This window comes from Triturus cristatus, chromosome 4_2 (assembly GCF_964204655.1).
Source record: "Triturus cristatus chromosome 4_2, aTriCri1.1, whole genome shotgun sequence".
Taxonomy (NCBI): Eukaryota; Metazoa; Chordata; class Amphibia; order Caudata; family Salamandridae; genus Triturus; species Triturus cristatus.
The window spans coordinates 831,718,384-831,736,749 of NC_140586.1; the positions used below are offsets into that span (position 1 = coordinate 831,718,384).

General features: G+C 46.8%; 1 protein-coding gene across 2 annotated transcripts in view; it reads right to left on the reverse strand.

Annotated features, from left to right (window-relative positions):
- Positions 1-18,366, reverse strand: part of KIF2C (kinesin family member 2C) — a 1,365,901-nt gene that overhangs the window by 738,473 nt on the left and 609,062 nt on the right. For both annotated transcript variants that reach the window (XM_085602797.1, XM_085602796.1), the window contains one exon: positions 17,494-17,656. In XM_085602797.1, the coding sequence (XP_085458923.1) occupies positions 17,494-17,656 (163 nt within the window). The remainder of the gene's footprint in view (positions 1-17,493; positions 17,657-18,366) is intronic.

The following is an 18,366-nucleotide window of genomic DNA, read 5'->3' on the forward strand; positions in this document are numbered from 1 at the left end:
GCAAACCTTTTCTTCCCACAGAGAGTTCCTTTGATCCCATTTGTCCTCGAGATCTTGCTGGAGAGGACGCATCCTTAGCCTGGCATTGGGCACTAGGAAGATGCAGGATGCCATGGCCCCTAGCAGAGATGAGATTTGCCTTGCCGACGACAGATTGCTGGTCATAATCTGTCTGCCTTTTAGCATAATGGATGACTGTCTTTCCTCCGAAGGAAACACTTTTCCTACTACGGAGTCTATAGTTGCACCCAGGTAGTGTATTCTCTGCGTTGGTGAAAAATTGGACTTTTTGACATTCACTCTGAGACCCAACCTGCGACATAAGTTCAGGCATAGCGACAGCTGTGTCCGCACATTCTGTGGCGATGAGCCCTTTATTAGCCAGTCGTCTAGGTAGGGATAGACGAAGACTCCTGCGCGCCTCAGAGCAGCCGCTACTACTGCCACGCATTTTGTGAATACTCGAGGAGCTGACTTCAGGCCAAATGGGAGGACTTTGAACTGATAGTGAGCGTTGCCTACCACAAACCTGAGAAATTTTCGATGATTCCTTAGGATGGGAATATGGAAATATGCATCCTGAAGGTCCAGTGAACACATCCAATCGCCCATCCGGAGAAGAGGATATATTTGGTGGAGCGCCAGCATGCGAAATTTTTCCTTTATGTGCTTGTTCAGTATCCGTAGGTCTAAAATGGGTCTGAACTCCGCCTTCACACTCCTCTTTTGGATGAGAAAATATCTGGAGTAAACTCCCTTTCCTCTCTGGTTTATGGGCACTTTCTCTATTGCAGATTTGAGTAGTAGCGTCGCTACCTCCTCTCTGAGCTGCTTTAGATGCTGGGATGACTTGACAGGAGGAATCGATGGGGGGTGACTTTTGAAACGAAGCGAGTACCCATGACGCAGTATATTGAGTACCCACTTGTCCTTTGTGATTGTCTGCCACTCTGGAAGATGATGCGCAACACTTCCTCCCACCGGAGCGGTGGACAGCATCGGAGGAAGCGGTTTCTCATTGCTTCCCCGGTGCTTTGTTTCCAGCATTAGACTGCCTGTTGTTACCTCGTCCCCTGGATGGCTTGCGGGACTGGTATTGCTGTTTCTTTTGACCTTGCTGGTCCTGGTTCTTTTGCCAATGAGGGGTTTGAACCCTCTGTTGGTAATTGCGCCTGTCATTTCCCTTGCGGCGTCGAAACTCTTTCCTCTTTTCAAGCCCGACTGCTTTCATGGTCTCCAGCTCTGCTTTCATACGGGCCATTTCCTCATCTGCATGGGACCCAAAAAGAGAACTACCGGAGAAAGGCAGATTTAAAATTCTTGCCTGCGCTTCCGGTTTCAGGGCCGTCAATCTAAGCCAGGATGATCTTCTGGCTGTGACTCCATGTGCATATTCATGCGCTGCCAGTGTTGCCCCATCCGCCGCTGCACTTATGATCTGGTTAGAGACTAGACTCCCCTCATGCAAAATCTCTTCAAAGTCCCGTCTGTCCTCTGATGGAACTTTTTCAACGAACCTCTGAAGAGAGTCCCATAGTGACCTATCATAGCGCCCCAGAAGAGCCGAGGCACTTGCCACCTTCAAGCTTGAGGATGCTGAGCCGCAAACTTTCCTCCCCCAGGAGTCTTGCGTTTTACTGTCCTTATCTGGTGGCACCGTTGAAGAGCCAGCTACTGCATGCGTCTTTCTGGCAGCGGCGGTGATGACAGAGTCCGGTGGAGGATCTGTTTTAAGGAATAGCGGATCCTCCGGAGCTGGACGGTACTTTTTTAGAATTCTCGCCGGCGCCGCTTTGGTGGTTGCTGGCGTGAGAAAGATATCCATTACCGGTTGTAGCAAACCGGGGACTAATGGCAACAACGGGCGTGTCACTGTGCGCTCATGAAGAGTTTCAAAAATTATGGATGTGGTGGTCTCCTGAACCGGCATAGGGATACTTAATTTTGTAGCTCCTCTACACAACACTTCTTGAAATGTAGAAATGTCATCTACCGGAGATACCCGAGAGGGTGGCGTCTCCGAGAGTGTCGGTGAATAATCCCTTTTGGATGATCTGGAAGAAGGGGAGGTAGAAGGGGTCCTACGGCGCCTTCTCTCTGATCTGGTCGACTCTCTTCTGAGGGAGGCAGACCTGGATCGCCTTCTTGGTGCTCGAGAGTGACTTCGGGATTCTCTTTCTCGAGATCTTGGTCTGATCGGTGTCGCTGGGAATACCACGCCCCTTATTCTTGTTAGCGATGCCTTTATTGTGTCTGTCATAGCAGGGTCCTGAGGCATCTCCCTTACGGGACTTTGAGGCACAGCATTGTCCTCCTCCTGCGAACTTTCTCTTGCAGGAACTGGAGATTGATGTACAAGCTCTGGTGATGCTGACCTTGAACCTGAGCCCTCTGATCCTGAAGGCGAGATAGAAATGATACGCGGTGACTCCGGAGCTGTATATATCAGTCTATGAGGAGATTTTCGCCTTGAGACTGGTCGAATTGTGAGGCGAATATGTGAAACCTCCTGCGTACCCTCAACAGAGGGCTGCCTCGACGGTGATAAGCCTATCACCGGAGATCTTTGACTCGAATCTTCGAGGCTCCGAGCTTCCTGTCTCGACGTCGAGATTACCTTCGACGGAGGCTTCATGTACCTCACCAAAGCTTTGGAGACCTGTGAGGACGGAGGCACCTGCCTCAACGTCGACTCCGACGGAGGCCTCTGCCTCGACGTCGACTCCGACGGAGGCACCTGCCTCAACGTCGACTCCGACGGAGGCCTCTGCCTCGACGTCGACTCCGACGGAGGCCTCTGCCTCGACGTCGACTCCGACGGAGGCTCCTGCCTCGACGTCGACTCCGACGGAGGCTCCTGCCTCGACGTCGACTCCGACGGAGGCTCCTGCCTCGACGTCGGCCCTGACGGAGGCGTCTGCCTCGACGTCACTCCTGACGGAGACTTCTGTCTCGACGTCGAAAGCTCCGACGACGTCGAAAGCCTCCTCGCCGTCGAACGATGTTTCCTCGACGGCGATCTTGATCTTGACGGCGATCTTGGTCTCGACGTCGACTGTGGAGATCGTCTACGTTCTTCTCGCGACGTCGAATGATGTCTCGCCGACCTCGACGTCGAACGATGTCTTTCTTTCGACGACGAACGATATCTCTGTGCAGACGTCGATCGATCTTCTCTCGACGTCGACAGATGCTTCTTGGACGTTGAACTATGGCGCCGAGTCCTCGACGCCGAGCTTTTAGACGCCGTCGACGTCGAACGCATCCTCTTCGACGCTGAATATAAAGTCGACGTCGATTTTCTCTTTGCAGCATGACTTCCCCTTGACTCCTCACCTCTCAGCGACGATCCCGCCGCTGGAGTCTTCGACGCCGAGCCCGACGTCGATGGAGAGCAAACAGGGACCAACTGCTTCGACGTCGACCGTTCTGCTAGGCCATACAGCCTAATCCTCTCCCTCTCCTTTAAAGTCCTTTTGGAAAGGTCTTCACAATGACGACATGTTGCTGGAGAGTGAGAGTCCGGCAGACAGATGATACACACCTCATGTGTGTCTGACGCAGCCTTCTTTTTTCCACAAGATGGGCATGGAACAAATAAAGAAGGCATTTTTCTGACAAAATGGTTGAAAAATCAGTCAGAAAAACACAGGATACTGACTTCCTCACAGAAATTGTAAGAAGAAGTCCAAAAAAAATCTTAAAGTTGTTATAATTTTTGACTAAAGAGTCAAAAAAGAAGAGAGCTGAATTCCAGGGTCCTGACTGAAGGAGCCGGAAAGAACAACTGACCTAACTGTCACCCCTGAGGCATGATGGGATATGGAAGTCAGGGCTGCCTTAAAGGCACGGTGCCAGTTTTTACCTGTACAGGGCTTTTTAGTCTCTATGGTATTGTATTGCAATGCAGCCTGCAGGCTGGCAATGTGTTATACATCTGTGTTTTTCCACAGTTTGTTCTCTTTATTTTTTGCTTTCTCATGAGTGTTTACCTCATTAAAAAAAAAAAAAAAAAAAAAGAGATTTGGGTGTATTGTTATACCTTTATACATATATATAGATATATGTGTGTTATTGGATGTGTATATTTACATTGCCTAGCCTTTTATGGGAGCTGCATTTGCTTGGAAAAAATGATATATGTTTATACATATACAGAGCTGTATATATGTATGTTTTTTACATATATAATTTTATTATTTCCGGGGTCCCCGCACATGGGCGGGAATATTCAGTGCTTATGACTATTGATGAGGATCCCCTGGAAGAGAACTATTGCATTGCAAATGCTTGTTTTTTTTGGGTGGAGTTTTATATAGCGCGAACTCGACCCGGAGGTATCGGAGTGCTTTACATGAGCACTAGTTATGCTACAGACGCACCCATACATTTTACAATAGCGATCGCTTTCAGTGCCGCTTGTTATTGCAGTCTCTTGATTGGTTGACAGGCCAATTCCTGTTTACTAAGGGTTCGTCCCCCTTATAAATCTTTTCGTGACGTCCCGTTCCAACAATCTTGAAATGTTGTGATCTGATGATTGTTTTATAGTCTAAGTTTTAAGGGATCAATTTTTCGAAATAACTTTATAGTGATGGAGCTACGTGAATCACTGCCAGGGGCAGATGCCGGGGTGCCATCAGGTGCGGGTCACGGGAGAGCCTGGCACATATGTGTGTATGTGCTTATATAGCGCCGAATCACCCCTGGGGGTATCTCCGCGCTGTACTCATACCACTGTAGGAACCCTTCCTGGCTATCCGTGTGAAGTGTCCACTCCTGGGCACCCCCATGGTGAAGCCAGGCATCCCAGCGCTGTTGGGGCCGTTGTGGAGACTAAGCAAGCTATTGCCCAGAGTTGCAGCGTGGGACCCATGATTAGAATAGGCACTGATGCGAGAATATCCGGTCTGCGGAATTTATAGCCCAAGACCCTGCCGCGTCGGGAATCGAACCCTGGTCCCGGACCAGTGCTCTGCATCGAGGTCTGCCACTCTAACCATTGAGCCACACTCACCAGTATCCGACCGCTGCTTAGCGCCTGGTTCAAGTTCCCACTAAGTGGCACTACAGGTGGACCTCGGAGCCAGGCACAACTCTCCAGCTAGCGCCAACGTGTCTTTCTGGCAGCGCCTCAAAGCCAGCCAGTTAGACACCACCCTGACATCCCGGGCTTCAAGGATTAACGTTTCGGGGGGGGGGGGGGGGTGATCCACAGGGCTGCGCACCCACAGAATCCCATGATCCTGCCTCACGTGACACTACGGATATGAAGGATTCATTCTGAAAGTGAATGAACACTCCGGGGGAGTATAAGCGAGCAGAGCCCCTCTGCGCCCCAACCCTGGCCCTGGCTCAGTGCTTCGAAGGGTCCAGCTTCGGAGGCCAGGCACAGGCCATGAAGGCTGTCCTATGACCACATGTCCTCTCTGAGGCCTTTTCTTGGGAAGTCGGGGGACAGTTTCCTAGTGTGTACTAGACGTGGAGAGGAATGTAGTCCCAGCAAGCAAGGTCACCGTATTCCTTCATCTAGATCCGCAGCTAAATTGTTCAATTTGAGTTAAACCAGAACTACAACTCCCACAATACTTTGTCGTCTACTTAAGGACAAGACAGGAACATAAAGTCTCTGATGACGTGGTGGCCAGTCACCTTAAGGGACCGGTCTGTAGGCGCGCGCCTTACACAGACTCCTGGGTAACAAGCCGGTACAGAAAAACGAAAGGAACAGAGGGCAGAAAGGCACGAAAAACGAGTGGCACAGAGGGCAGAAGGGCACAAAAAAACGAGTGGAACAGAGGGCAGAAAGGCACAAAAAAAAAAAGAGGGAAACGAGTGGAAAAGAGGACAGAAAGGCACAAAAAAAGAGTGGAAAACGAGTGGCACAGAGGGCAGAAAGGCACAAAAAAGTGGCGCAGAAGGGCACAAAAGACGAGAGGAGCAGAGGGCAGAAAGGCACACAAAAAATGAGTGGAACAGAGGGCAGAAGGGCACAAAAACGAGTGGAACAGAGGGCAGAAGGGCACAAAAACGAGTGGAACAGAGGGCAGAAGGGCACAAAAACGAGAGGAGCAGAGGGCAGAAAGGAACAAAAAAAAGAAAGAAAACGAGTGTAACAGAGGACAGAAAGGCACAAAAAGAGGGAAAACGAGTGGAACAGAGGGCAGAAAGGCACAAAAAACGAGGAAAAAAACGAGTGGCACAGAACAAGAGCGCACTGAAGCTGACGAGGAGGGAGGGGGGAGTGGGGGCGGGCGCAGTGGTGCGGGCCGCAGTTGTAAAAGGCAGGGAGAGGGTGAGATTGAGGAAGGGAAAGATAGGGATCAAAGGAAACAAGCATTTGCAATGCAATAGGTCTCGCATTATAAAAGTGTGAGCAGCTGGCATTGCTAATAATAATGCAACACTAGCTATTGGCTTTGTAAATGATAAATAAATGCCATTATGTGTTTGTTTTATAAAATAGATTAAAAAAGGCATTGTCATGAAGAATGCCAATAGCTTAAACTTTTGCAAATGTGAGACCTATTGCATTGCAAATGCTTGTTTAATCATAGATCAATGGCATCCAGAGTATGTACATAATGCCTTGTTAGCCAATCACCGACCACAAAACGTATAATAATTATATAAAACAACCCTCAGACACTTATAGTGACACATGCAGAAAAGTAACACAGGAAGGGAGACCAAAAAAGCTCATTCGATAATTATTGCTCCTGTTTAGACAGAGTAGTGCACAGTGACAGAAAATAAACCTGATTGGCACATAAAAGAGCAAGGACCACTTAGGGAGGCTATTTTCTTAACTGTTATAACCCTGCCTGGACTTTACCTTTTGTTTTATTCTTGAAACACCAAGACTGACGAGCTCTGCTCAAACTTCATGTTTTTGGTCTCACTACTTACACTTGAGATTTTTAGCTGGTCATAAACCTCACTAAAAGAAACTTTTTCATGTGCTACTTCTGAGGCTATCTCTAACCTTAAAAACATGTTCCCTCTGACGTAGTACTTCTATAAAACACACAAATACACTCAACAACTCACAGATTTGCATTTTTTCTAGATGCATAAAAGCCTTGTTCAAGAATAATGTGTTAAGAGCTACAAGATACCCCAGTGTAGGACATTATCCAGAGAGTGAAGCAAATGCAGAGGAAAAAAATACTCTAAATGCTGGGTTCCACCTCAACCAGCTACATGTGTGGAAATGCACACTTTTTTCACTTTTTTAAGCAAAGGTTTGGAGTGATATTTGGCGCTGCACCACATACGCTGTCTGGTTTCCGGCGCACATAGCCTTAGTTGCAGTGCACAGAAACCTTATACTGCCGCACACAGAGGAAAAAAATTAGAGGGAACATTGGCCTTGGACCCAAAGGGCATTTTTACTAGTAAAGTGACGAAGCGTGCTTTAAAGCCAAGAAGGCTAACGACAAGCGCCATCACTTTAGAAACACAGGGCTGCACCATATATACAAGAACATGGTGAAACCCTCCGTTTCCCCCTGTGGTGGCGCTAAATTTAGTTGCCTAGTGCCAATGCAGGCACGCTCACACCATAGGGCAAGGGTGACTGCGCTGCAGGGGAAGATGGCGTTTTGTTACTTCTATGTGTGCTGCTCAATGTAGCACACATAGAAGTTGCAAAATGTCATTTTTTTAAATGATTGTTTATGTGCAGGAAGGAGCACCTTCCTGCACATAAACAATCACTGGAGTTTTGCTGTTTCCATGTGCGCTGTACCAAGCAGCACACATGGAAACAGCTCAAATTTGGAGCAATTAACCATTTCTCCTTCTTTCGCCAGGGTAATACCAGGCTGCAGCCCCTGAGAGGCCTCTGGGGTACCCATTCCCTAGGTACATAGTATACCATATACTAGGGACTTATAAGGGTACCCCAGAATACAATCTGGAGTGTACCTAAAGTACATGCAATCGATTTAGAGAGGAAGCAGCTAGGCTGCGGCCCTGGATAGCAGGGTCACAGCCAGACTAAAGTAAAGAAACAGTGAAACATCAGCAAAAAGTGGGTGTAACCATAAGAAGCAGATCCTACTCTCCTACATGTATTGTACATTTACATCTGTGATTTATATGTATCAGTTCTTCAAATTAGCCTAGAGTATTTGCATACAGGGCAAACTGTCCTAAAAACTTGCTTTTCTATAGCCCTCCATACTTGACTTCAGCTGTTTCTCAGCAGAGGTGTTAACTTGACAAGTCTTCGTGAAGGCTGTGCATTCTGTTATCAGCAGCTCAAACATTATAAGGCTTAACTAAAGCAAGAAGCTCAAGACAAAATCAACAGGCGAGGATGAACTACTCGCACATGAGGTAATGTTGCTACCTATAATGTACTTGCCGCTTGTATGGCAAAGAAGCTTGCATTGCTGTCTGTGCGTACCTGTTCTGTCTTGCAAGCAAGCCTGTATTTATGGCGGCCTTTTACTACCTAGCCAGGGTTCTGGAGCCCTTTTCTCTTGATGCCACCATGGCGCAACTGCTACGCCACCGGAGAGAAAGGAAGACATGGACAGACCCAGACCCTCCAGTGCTGAGCTGCCTGCACGCACCCCTCAACTACTGTTCCTACACAAGGCTGTTCTTGGAAAGCCTTCTATATGACTATTCCGTGCAAGCCCCGCCCCCTGCCCGCCATGACAGAAGAATGTCCACATAGACTCAGGGCACCTAACCTGAACGATGTCAATAAATGAGGTGGGTGAACTAAGCACCCTTTCACTATCATTGTTTCTTACCCTAAAACGGTAAAAAGAAAGAGGCCACTACCCTCATAGCAGTAGAATCGTGCGGAACAGCTATCTGTAATTTATGGACATTTTCTACAAGTCGTTTTGCATTTCTATGATAACTATTGCTTCGAGGAATATTTTTGAAAATGATATGCTATCAATTCGTTTTTAGCGAGGTTCTACCAATAGAAATATGCTACTGCCCTCTTGTGGAACAATAGAGCATAAAACCACAGGTGAGCGGTTTGTGTTAAGAAACATCTGAAGTTCAGGTGCTTTGTTTGAGAGATGAGTCCAAACATGGCATTCCTAGAATGTTAAGTCAGGCCTCCCTTTTGGAACATTACATAATTCTGATGGCTAAGATAATTGTCAGTAAATCAATTCCAGGGCGAAAAAATGGTAATCGATAGGTCACCCACGAGCTAAAGGACGGCAAGGCAGGCACTTGTATGAGAGTAAGTAAGGGGAATTCTAGGAGAGACACTCCTTGTCAAAGGGACACGAATCGGACATGAGTGTCTGATGGAAGACTTCTGAGGCTCCAAAGACGAAAGTCACAATTTAAACACAGTACAGCATATAGAAGCCTTGGACTTTCATCGTCATACTTGTGCGTTTTCTGGCTTCATCTGGACTTTAAAGTTTCCAAATGGGTTTTAGCAAAATGAGTGGGAAAACACGGATTGTGTAAAAAAAACAAAAAGTGAGTTAGAATCACCGGCATCCCAGCGTCATGTCAATCAAATGTCTCTCTCCTCTTGGTGCCTTCAGCGAGTCGAACAAACAACTGGATTCCAGCCACTGACTCAAGGCCATGACTCGGCTGGATCTGCGCAGCAAAGCGGCCGCGAAAGTGAAAGTAAACGCGGCGCGCGCGCCCGCGCACATGCACTGTAGCTCTAGGCTGACCTGGTAGCACTTTTTGGAGCCCACATACAAAATGTCTCTTCGAGCCAGCGCATGCGCTGGGCTCAGCGAGACCTAAAAACAAGGGGGTGGCAAATGGTGTGCACTTTGATGTCCTCAGTGGCCCCGCGGCTCACTGAGGACATCAAAGCAAGTGATCAGGCAGTGCTTTTCAGGCTGCCAAATGGTGCGCGCGCCCAGGGCACATGCACTGTATTTGGAGGCCTGAAAAGCACTGTTTGCACTTCCAAAACTCGCTTACTAGAAGTCTCGCCAGAGCAGCGCTAAAGCGCTGTCTCAGACGAGACCTAAAAAGGATTGCAGGCCATGTAGCCTGTCACTGAACAGCTTCAGTCTGCTGGAAGAAATCACCAGAGCTTAAAACTACTTCTGGCTGACTTCCCCCCGCAAGCACTCACTCGGAGGAAGAAGACGAAACAGCCTCATCACCAGAACCACCCCGCCCCCCCCACTCCTCCCCCTCAACACACACACACACACACACACACACACACACACACACACACACCTGTCTATCCCTTCTGTTAGCTTTCTGGCGTCAAACCTACGGTGCGTTTTCTAAATGTGAACTATGCAAAGCTGGAAAGTGACTTTTACAACCCGTAACACTGACAGGCAACCCGCGCTTTCAAACCAACGTGCATTATGGGACCTGTGGTTTTTATGTTATTACGAGTTTGCTGGGAAAAAAAAATCACAGCAAAGTGATAATTGCTGAAAAGTCCAGGGATCGCGAAGGGACCTCGAGAGGAATCACAAAATGGCGGCCCACGGGTCACTCGAAGTGGGTAGGCCAACAATCTTCAGCGGAATCTCTGCTCGGGCTCTGGGCTACAAGTAACCCAGTGCACAGTCTCAAGAGACGTCAAGAAGCTGATGCACTTGCAAGTGTGCACGGGGTCCAGGGGTTCCGGTTCCACGGTACCCACGAGGGCTACGGGTCTCAGCTTTGCTGGGGACTCGATTCGGCCTCTGGGAAGTCTGGAAATCCACCTCTCGTGTTGCAAAGCCTTCGGCGTCCAGCGGGAGCTTCGGAGATGCAGACCGGACAGATGAGTCTTTGGTGCCTGCCAAGCAGGGGAGTAACTCCTTTACTCCAAGGGAGATTCTTCAGTCATCTGGCGTTGAACAGATCGTCGAAGTTCCAGGATTCAGTTTCAGAGTTTCGTCCAGGGATATCTAAAATTCTAGTTGCAGAGGTTCCTTCTTTATACCCAAGGAAGGGGTTGGACTAACTCAGGGGACCCACCTATGGAAGGGTTTGGAAAGAGGGGTGGCTACACCCATTTCCTTTGTCCAGTTTCGCGCCAGAGCAGGGGCTGGTAGCCCCTGTGATCGATTTGAACTGGAATATGCACAGGGACACCAAATGTGCCCCCAGCGCAGGACTTCAAAGCACTCTGAGTGCACCCACCCAGCTTCAATACACTAAAGCCAGGCTGGGAGGTGGTGACACTTCCCTGTGACAGGAAACTTATTGTCCAGGCCTCCCCTGCAGGAGTTTCGGTCAGCAGCAGGAGGCCAGACTCGTGTCTGTGGCTGCAGCATCCATTTTGTGATGCCAGGGCTCCAAAGTTGGTACCAGGTATACCAGTGCTGTCATGTGTCTCCCTCTAGAAGGATGGGATCATACTCCCACACCAGTTACTGGTGTGGGGGTAGGATTCCAAGGTGTTTGACAAACACATGTTTCCGTGCTGCCAATCCAAAGTTAGCATTTACCGTTTGGTTATAATGCACTTAAGAGTATATGGTCAGGCTGCATCAAAGACAACCCTGGAGGAGAGATTCTGAAGGCTGCAGAGGGGCTCTGCTCATGCATGGGCACCCTCTCACAAAACCAAGCACCCTGCCTTCAGGATTGATAAGGCCTGCCATAGGGGTGACTGATAGGTTTATATGTGCAGTGATAGGTGAGATATAGTGAACCTATATCTCAGTAAGGGGTGCATGCACCACCTTACCCAGGCTGCAGTAGCAGACCTGTGGTGTCATTTTGGATGGCTTCCCAGGGGTGGCATAATACATGCTTCAGCACCTGGGGTACCTATGCCCTGGGTACATAGTATACCATATACTTTGGACTTCTAAGGGCACCCCAGAATCCAATCTGTGGTGTACCTAAGATACTAGGAATCAATTTAGAGAGGAAGCAGCTAGGCTGGGATCCTGAATAGCAGGGCCCCAGCCAGACTCATCGAAAAACAGTGTTACAGCAGCAAAAAGTGGGGGGTAACCATAAGAAGCAGATCCTACTCTCCTACACCCCAGTCCACAACACAAACAGCCTTGGAGTCCACAACAGAGTAAAGCAGGCACGCTGAGCTGGGAAAGCTTGGAGGAGGTACGGTCTAGTGTGGGACAGTGGGCGAAGATAGCAACAGGGAGGCCTTGCTGCTGTAAATGTTACCAGGCTTTACTGGCTGGTGTAGCAAAGTAGAGAACCCAGCCGTCCCACCCCAATGTAAAGAAAAATATAGAAATAAAGGGCATGCAATATTAACGCTCGTGGTTTGCAGTGTGTCAGATATCCCCAAAATGCCACCACGAATATTAGAAGCTTACCTCCACAACAGTGATAGCGTAACAAACCGCATGATAACCGGCATAAACGAGGCGAGATAGCGGACTCCATTTTTTCAAGCCGGTGCAGGGGCGTGGTGTCTTCACCACCGCGTCCTCCACAATTGAAATAGAAAAGGGGACCACAGGAAGGTGGACAAAGGGTTCCTATTTTGAGGCGGCCCTATTAGAGTAACACAAGATCTATTTGAGATGTGAGCAAATAATGCTCCATGTAGATCATCACTATAATTATCCAAATGTAGACATGGAAGTGTTAATTAGAACAGGACCAAAAGAATGAACAGTAGGCATGCATAATATCATTGCAATCAGAATGATGATCAAAAATAAAGACGAAGAGTAGGCATGCGTAAAACCAGTGCTGTCAGATTACTGATCAACAATAAAAACGAAGAGATGAACAAGAGGAATACATAATAACAAGGCTATCAAGATTACTTGGCAGCGCTAAAAGTTTCTAAGTCCATGTAGGACACAGTGTTGGCCTGCAGCCAGCAACGGAAAACACAGAGCGGCGTTCGTGAAGCGGGGCCACGCTAACATTGAAAGTTAAAAAAAAAGTGTGTGTGTGGGGGGGGGTGGGGGGGGGGGGGGGGGGGGGGTGCAGTTGAGGGAACATACAGCGATTCCCTTGCGGGAGCGAGCCTTGGGCACCATCTGTTTATAGGTTAATTACAAACAGATTTTGCCAAAGCTCGCTCCCGCAAGGCAAATCGCCAAACGTGCACGTGTTGCCATTGAAAGCAATGCCACGCATGTTTTGGGGCGAAAAAGTGAACCGATTACAAAAGGTCTCTCCTAAGCAGCGCATGCGCACTGCGTAGGCGAGACCGAAACAGATCAATCTTAGGCAAAAAGGCCAGGTGGGTTGTGAACTCCAACAGACCGCTACGAAAAACTTGATCGCACATAAAAAAACTGTCATTTACATGCTCTACGAGCTTAAGAATTTGCTGTCAGATGAACTACTTTCCAAATAAGATGCTGTAAACTAGCACTATGCACTGGTTCAAATGTTGATCACAACAATTTTGACACTATACTCTACTCCCAAGGAGGAGATGATTACTGGCTTTCGCGAAGACGCTTAACCTCATTGAGAATAACCATGCATCCCAAGGAAGATTTAATTAATTGTATTGGATGAATACAGGCACCAAGCATTCACATGCAGATAAGTGACTGTGGTGCAGTACGTTGCCCTTGGCTCAGATCTTGTCGGCACTAGTTGCACGTGTTGTTTCTCAGACCCGCACAGTAGGTCTGCGGACAACTACTCCATCGTCCACTAAGGCGCTATTATCATCATCCTGGTTACCTTCGGTTTCATTTTGGCAACCACCGTTCATATAGAAGTGCATAGATAAATACTCTGGAACAAACTCAAATGTCATGAATTCTTATTTGGGGGAACTTAAATGTTAAGCCACCATGATCAGGATTGTGACAACCTTGATGTGGGTAGCAACCAATCTCAATTAATAATCCAATTTCTTGCCATCACTTATGGAGGAGGGAATGTAAGGGGAGGAAGATAGGGGGCATAGCCAGGGTTGGATTGGGGACACAGCCAAAAATATTTGGCCAACAGCCAAACAAAGTGGCCCACATTCGCAGATCGCAACCTTTCGCAAAACGTTTCTTGGTTAGGATCATAGAGGTAATGTTGGCAAACATTTGCAATAATAAAACGTTTTTCAAAGCTTTTAAGGTCAGAAACCTTTGTCAAGACTGGTAACAAAAGCATTCCACCGCAGCATACTAACAGATTTCCTGGTGTTCATCTTCAGGGCTATAAATCTTGTTCTCACTCGGAGGTCCATGAATTTTCGTCTCAACCTTTGGTCCCACAGTTCTTTCTCAATCTTAGACCCCTTGATGTCCTGTTAGCTACCAGTCTCTAATGTTTGTTCAACTTCCCCGTGACTAGCAGGTCTCTAGAGGATCATACTCACTGTTAGGTCTTGACATCTCTGCACCCTAGCCCTGCTTATTTTAAATCAGCCGCCGGAGACCCTTAGGGGTAGTGGGTGACATACAAATGCTATTGCTCACAAACGCCTCATGGCTCTAGCTCATCATAGCAATTGAGATAGAGGAGAGGTGGGAGGGTCTCGAGCGCTCAAATCTGTTTGAAAACATGATTTACCTTCAGGGCTTCAAGAGATCTCCAGGCCCAACTTAAGCATCTCGTTCTTGATGTCTTGCAATCCGTCTACTGTTCTCCGTCTCATGCTCGGTCAGCTGTAATGCCAAAGTCACGCTATGAAAGTTTCATTAGCGTCCTTAGTACCTCCTTAGTTTCTTTATGGAGATTCGATACAACTTCCTTACTATATATCTAGAGCCATCATCCATAAGAAGGTCCTTGGAGTTCCAAATCCTCACCATTCTAGTCTTTATGGTTTCCTCACTAGATTTCTCAGAACTCCCAGAAGGTGGATGCTTGCTGCATAGATCTGGTATTGCAGGGATTCACTTTGACTCTATATGAACTAGCACTCGAGCGGCGAAGTCCTTTAATTCCCTTAGCTTCTTGTTATCCAGAAGCACTATCTCTGAGACCTCCAGCTAGCCATTCCTGATCTTGTTATCCTGTACTGTCCCACTCTGTTTAGCGCAGCTGCTACTCCATGAGTAAATTTTAGTTTCTAAAGCGTTTGCCTTCTTGATATTTGATGGGGTCGCTGCAGGTCTCTTAGGGATGACATTAGATTCCATTATGGACTTCCAACCATCAGCCTCAATAGCTATGTCCATCATCTCCCTATCACTGTCCCTCTACTCAGAGGGCATCATGGAAAAGAAAAAGACAAATGCATTCTTGCTTTAATTTGGGTTTCTTTGAGTGGCATGGTAAGTGCAGTGCTACAGGCCTCCCTAAGTGCAGGTCTCAAAGGTTTTGCCAAGATCTCCAGAATCAGCTATCATGCAGTGACATTCTTCATAAATTCATTCATTCTCCCCTGGGACATCCCTAACTGTTAGGCCCTTCTCACTCTTCCAGTCTTTCACTACAGTGCTCTTGAGACACTGGGAGGTGCTGGTGTGTGATTACGGTATACTGCCTCTCTTAATTCTTGGTGTGAGTCACTTAAATCAGCAGGGCCCTCTGCTATACCCACGATGGGTACCATTCTCACTGCTAGAGCCCAAGAGTGCTGGTGCTGCAATCTTGAGGTCACCAGGTTCAGAAGTTGTACTTCGGTTTCCAGCAGGTAGGGGGAAGAAAATCTCATGCACTGGAATAATCTAGCAGACCCCAGGGAGAGCATTCCCCGCACTGCTCTTGGGCCTAAAAAAGGCTTTGGGGACCCTAGAAAAGAGCAGTCTAGTCAAAATACTCCGCCACATTGTAAATGTGGGCTATGACGGGGGAGCCACAGGTATGTATTGCTGATGCGAGTCTACAGCTCAAAACTAAGGACCATTTTCGGAGGTATCCAGTCAGTAAATCTTTGCACTTCACTCCTCACTTTGGTTCAATGTATCCTGTCCATACCCTTTATTTCATTTCTAAAAAAATGAATTAAATATATACTTTTATTCAGAGAAAATGTTCCAATTTTCACAAAAAAGTCATTCAATTATATGTTCAAACATTTGTTGAAAAAACGTGCTAGGGGCTCAAATTAGGAATTAAAATTCCAATGGAATTGACTAAGTTAGAAGCTAAAAATTATCAAAAATAATAGGAACTAAATTGCTTTTTTATCCTGTGAATGTAGATTGCCGTGGATATTTTGATTAAATTCCGCACCGAAACAGGACATACCACAGACCTAAACCCTGGGTTTAAGATATTCACAACACTTTACAATACTCGAGAAAAGCTCTCCACTTCTCAGAGACTGGAGAAAGGTGCATCTTTCTTTTTGTTTTACTTCCTGCTAGCAGCCCATGCAAGTGCCTACACAGTTAATTATGCTAATGTGTAACGGCAAAAACAAAAAAAAAATCCTGTCACTTTCCTAGGATACATGCAGTTTTCTATAGCACGATCCTGGCCCAGACACATTGGAGCGCTTTACACGAGCACCAGAAAACTTTACAAAAGGGCAGATCCTTATTTTTTTAGGCTCGGGTACATTAAATGATTTGCCCAGGATCACACGATGTTGAGCCAAAGCTGGGACTTGAACCCGATTTCCCAGTTTTAAACTTGGTGAAACCACAACCTATCCTCTGACTGCAGGCAAAGCCGGACAGAAGGGACTAATTTACCTCTGCCTGTTCCATGGAGGTAAGGAGGAAAATAAACTGAGGAGGTACCTCACTGGCCCTCACCAATCCCCCCCTCCAACTCCGACTCTCAAGCCCACTCCCCTGCCTCAGTCCTCTTCACAGTAAGTGCTAATGACTTCACATTAGCAGCAACTGGAGGTAGCCAGGGGGCAGGCACACCTCATGCTGTATAGACCAGGAGCAGCAATCGTCATTCTGCATCTGACAATTAGCCAGCTGGTCTCTAATGTGCATCCCATCAAATTCAGTATATGTATACCATTGTGTGCTTGCAGTGGACATACGGCCTAGGGATGTGAGGCTGCTTATTACACACACAAAAAAACATCAACTGTCCTCAACCATCGATCTATGGCCGATTGCCCGCCTTGCCGATCTGAGGCAGGATACAAAGCATTTATAGATTATAATATACCATGGCTATCTTTTTCCAGAAAAACACATGGATTGTTCCTGGTTAGATTAAATAAAGCACCTACCCCAGTAAGCAATGTTTGTCTGGCATTTAAAAAAAAAAAAAGGATGAATGTAAATTAAAAGAATTATAAGGTTTTGGGCTGCTGGATTGGGGTCTTTTTTTCTTTTTGCATTTCTAAACAGGTCACCTACTTTCAGTTGGTGGGATTGCTCTCCTAAATCTCTGGCTTCATCTGCTTATCACCTCAGTCAATCCTGAAAGACACTAAAGTGTGTCCAAAAAAGGCTCCATTTTCTCCTGTGCTCGCACCCACATATACCACACAGCAATTCAACATGACACCAAACAGTCCGCCAAGATGCAGCAAGCAAGTACTCTGCTTAGGCGCCGCATCAGGTGTGCTAAGCACTAAACAAGAACAATTACAACACAAAGCTTTTTATCATCTTCAGGGGAATCATTCTACAAAGCATACCTCTTGAGAAGATAAACTGCAAAAAAATTTCAAAACATTTGAATTTTACCAAACTAATGGCAACAGCTCAGCAGTACCTATACACCATTTCATTTGATGAGGTCTCGTCAAAAGCAAAATCAAATCGAAACGCTTGGTTCTCCAAATATTTAGTAAGATCAACTTTCTGCTTGGGTTCGTGCACCAGGAGGACACTCTTGCTTGGGACAGATATCACATCAATTTCCCTTTTGGCATGTTCTGTGGAAGGCAAAATAGACAATATTAAATAACCTCCTGAGATTACACTCCGCATCTTTTGGTTGATCAAGTCAGCATCAAAAAGCCTACAATTTTGAGCTAATTAGACTACTCAAAATGGACCAAATTAAACACTGCCTATGTTCTATGAATAATTTTTTTTGTAATCAAGTTTTTATTCTTTTATAACCATAATGAACAATTGTTCTACAAAATACCAGGATGTCTCAGCGCGTTCTACCTAATTTATTTTGCAAACATTACATTGTGATAGCAGCCCCATCGTCCATCAGATTAGACTACGTTGAATGTCCCATATCCTGTCAGGCTGGCCGCCCCTCTGCATAATGGAATCGCCCCCATTTCGCAAAAATAGATTGGTATGACAGTTCATGTTGATTTTCCCCTCTCGTCCAGGCTGGCCACAGGAACATAGAGGGTCTATTGGTCTAGAGGTAGGTAGCAATGTGTCCAATGAGTTCTCCAAAGCCACTAATCTAGGCATTAATCAGTCGCCTAGGTTACGGCAATACTCTGTTTCTTGCCATAAATGAATCTCTGGTAACTAAAATGCAGGTGGTTCACAACACAGCTGCCTGAATGGTTAATCTGCCTCCACGCACTAAGTCAGACCCCACACTTCGAGCACTCCATTGGCTCTCGGAAAACAAGCATTTGCAGTGGAATAGGTCTTGCATTTGCAAGAGTTT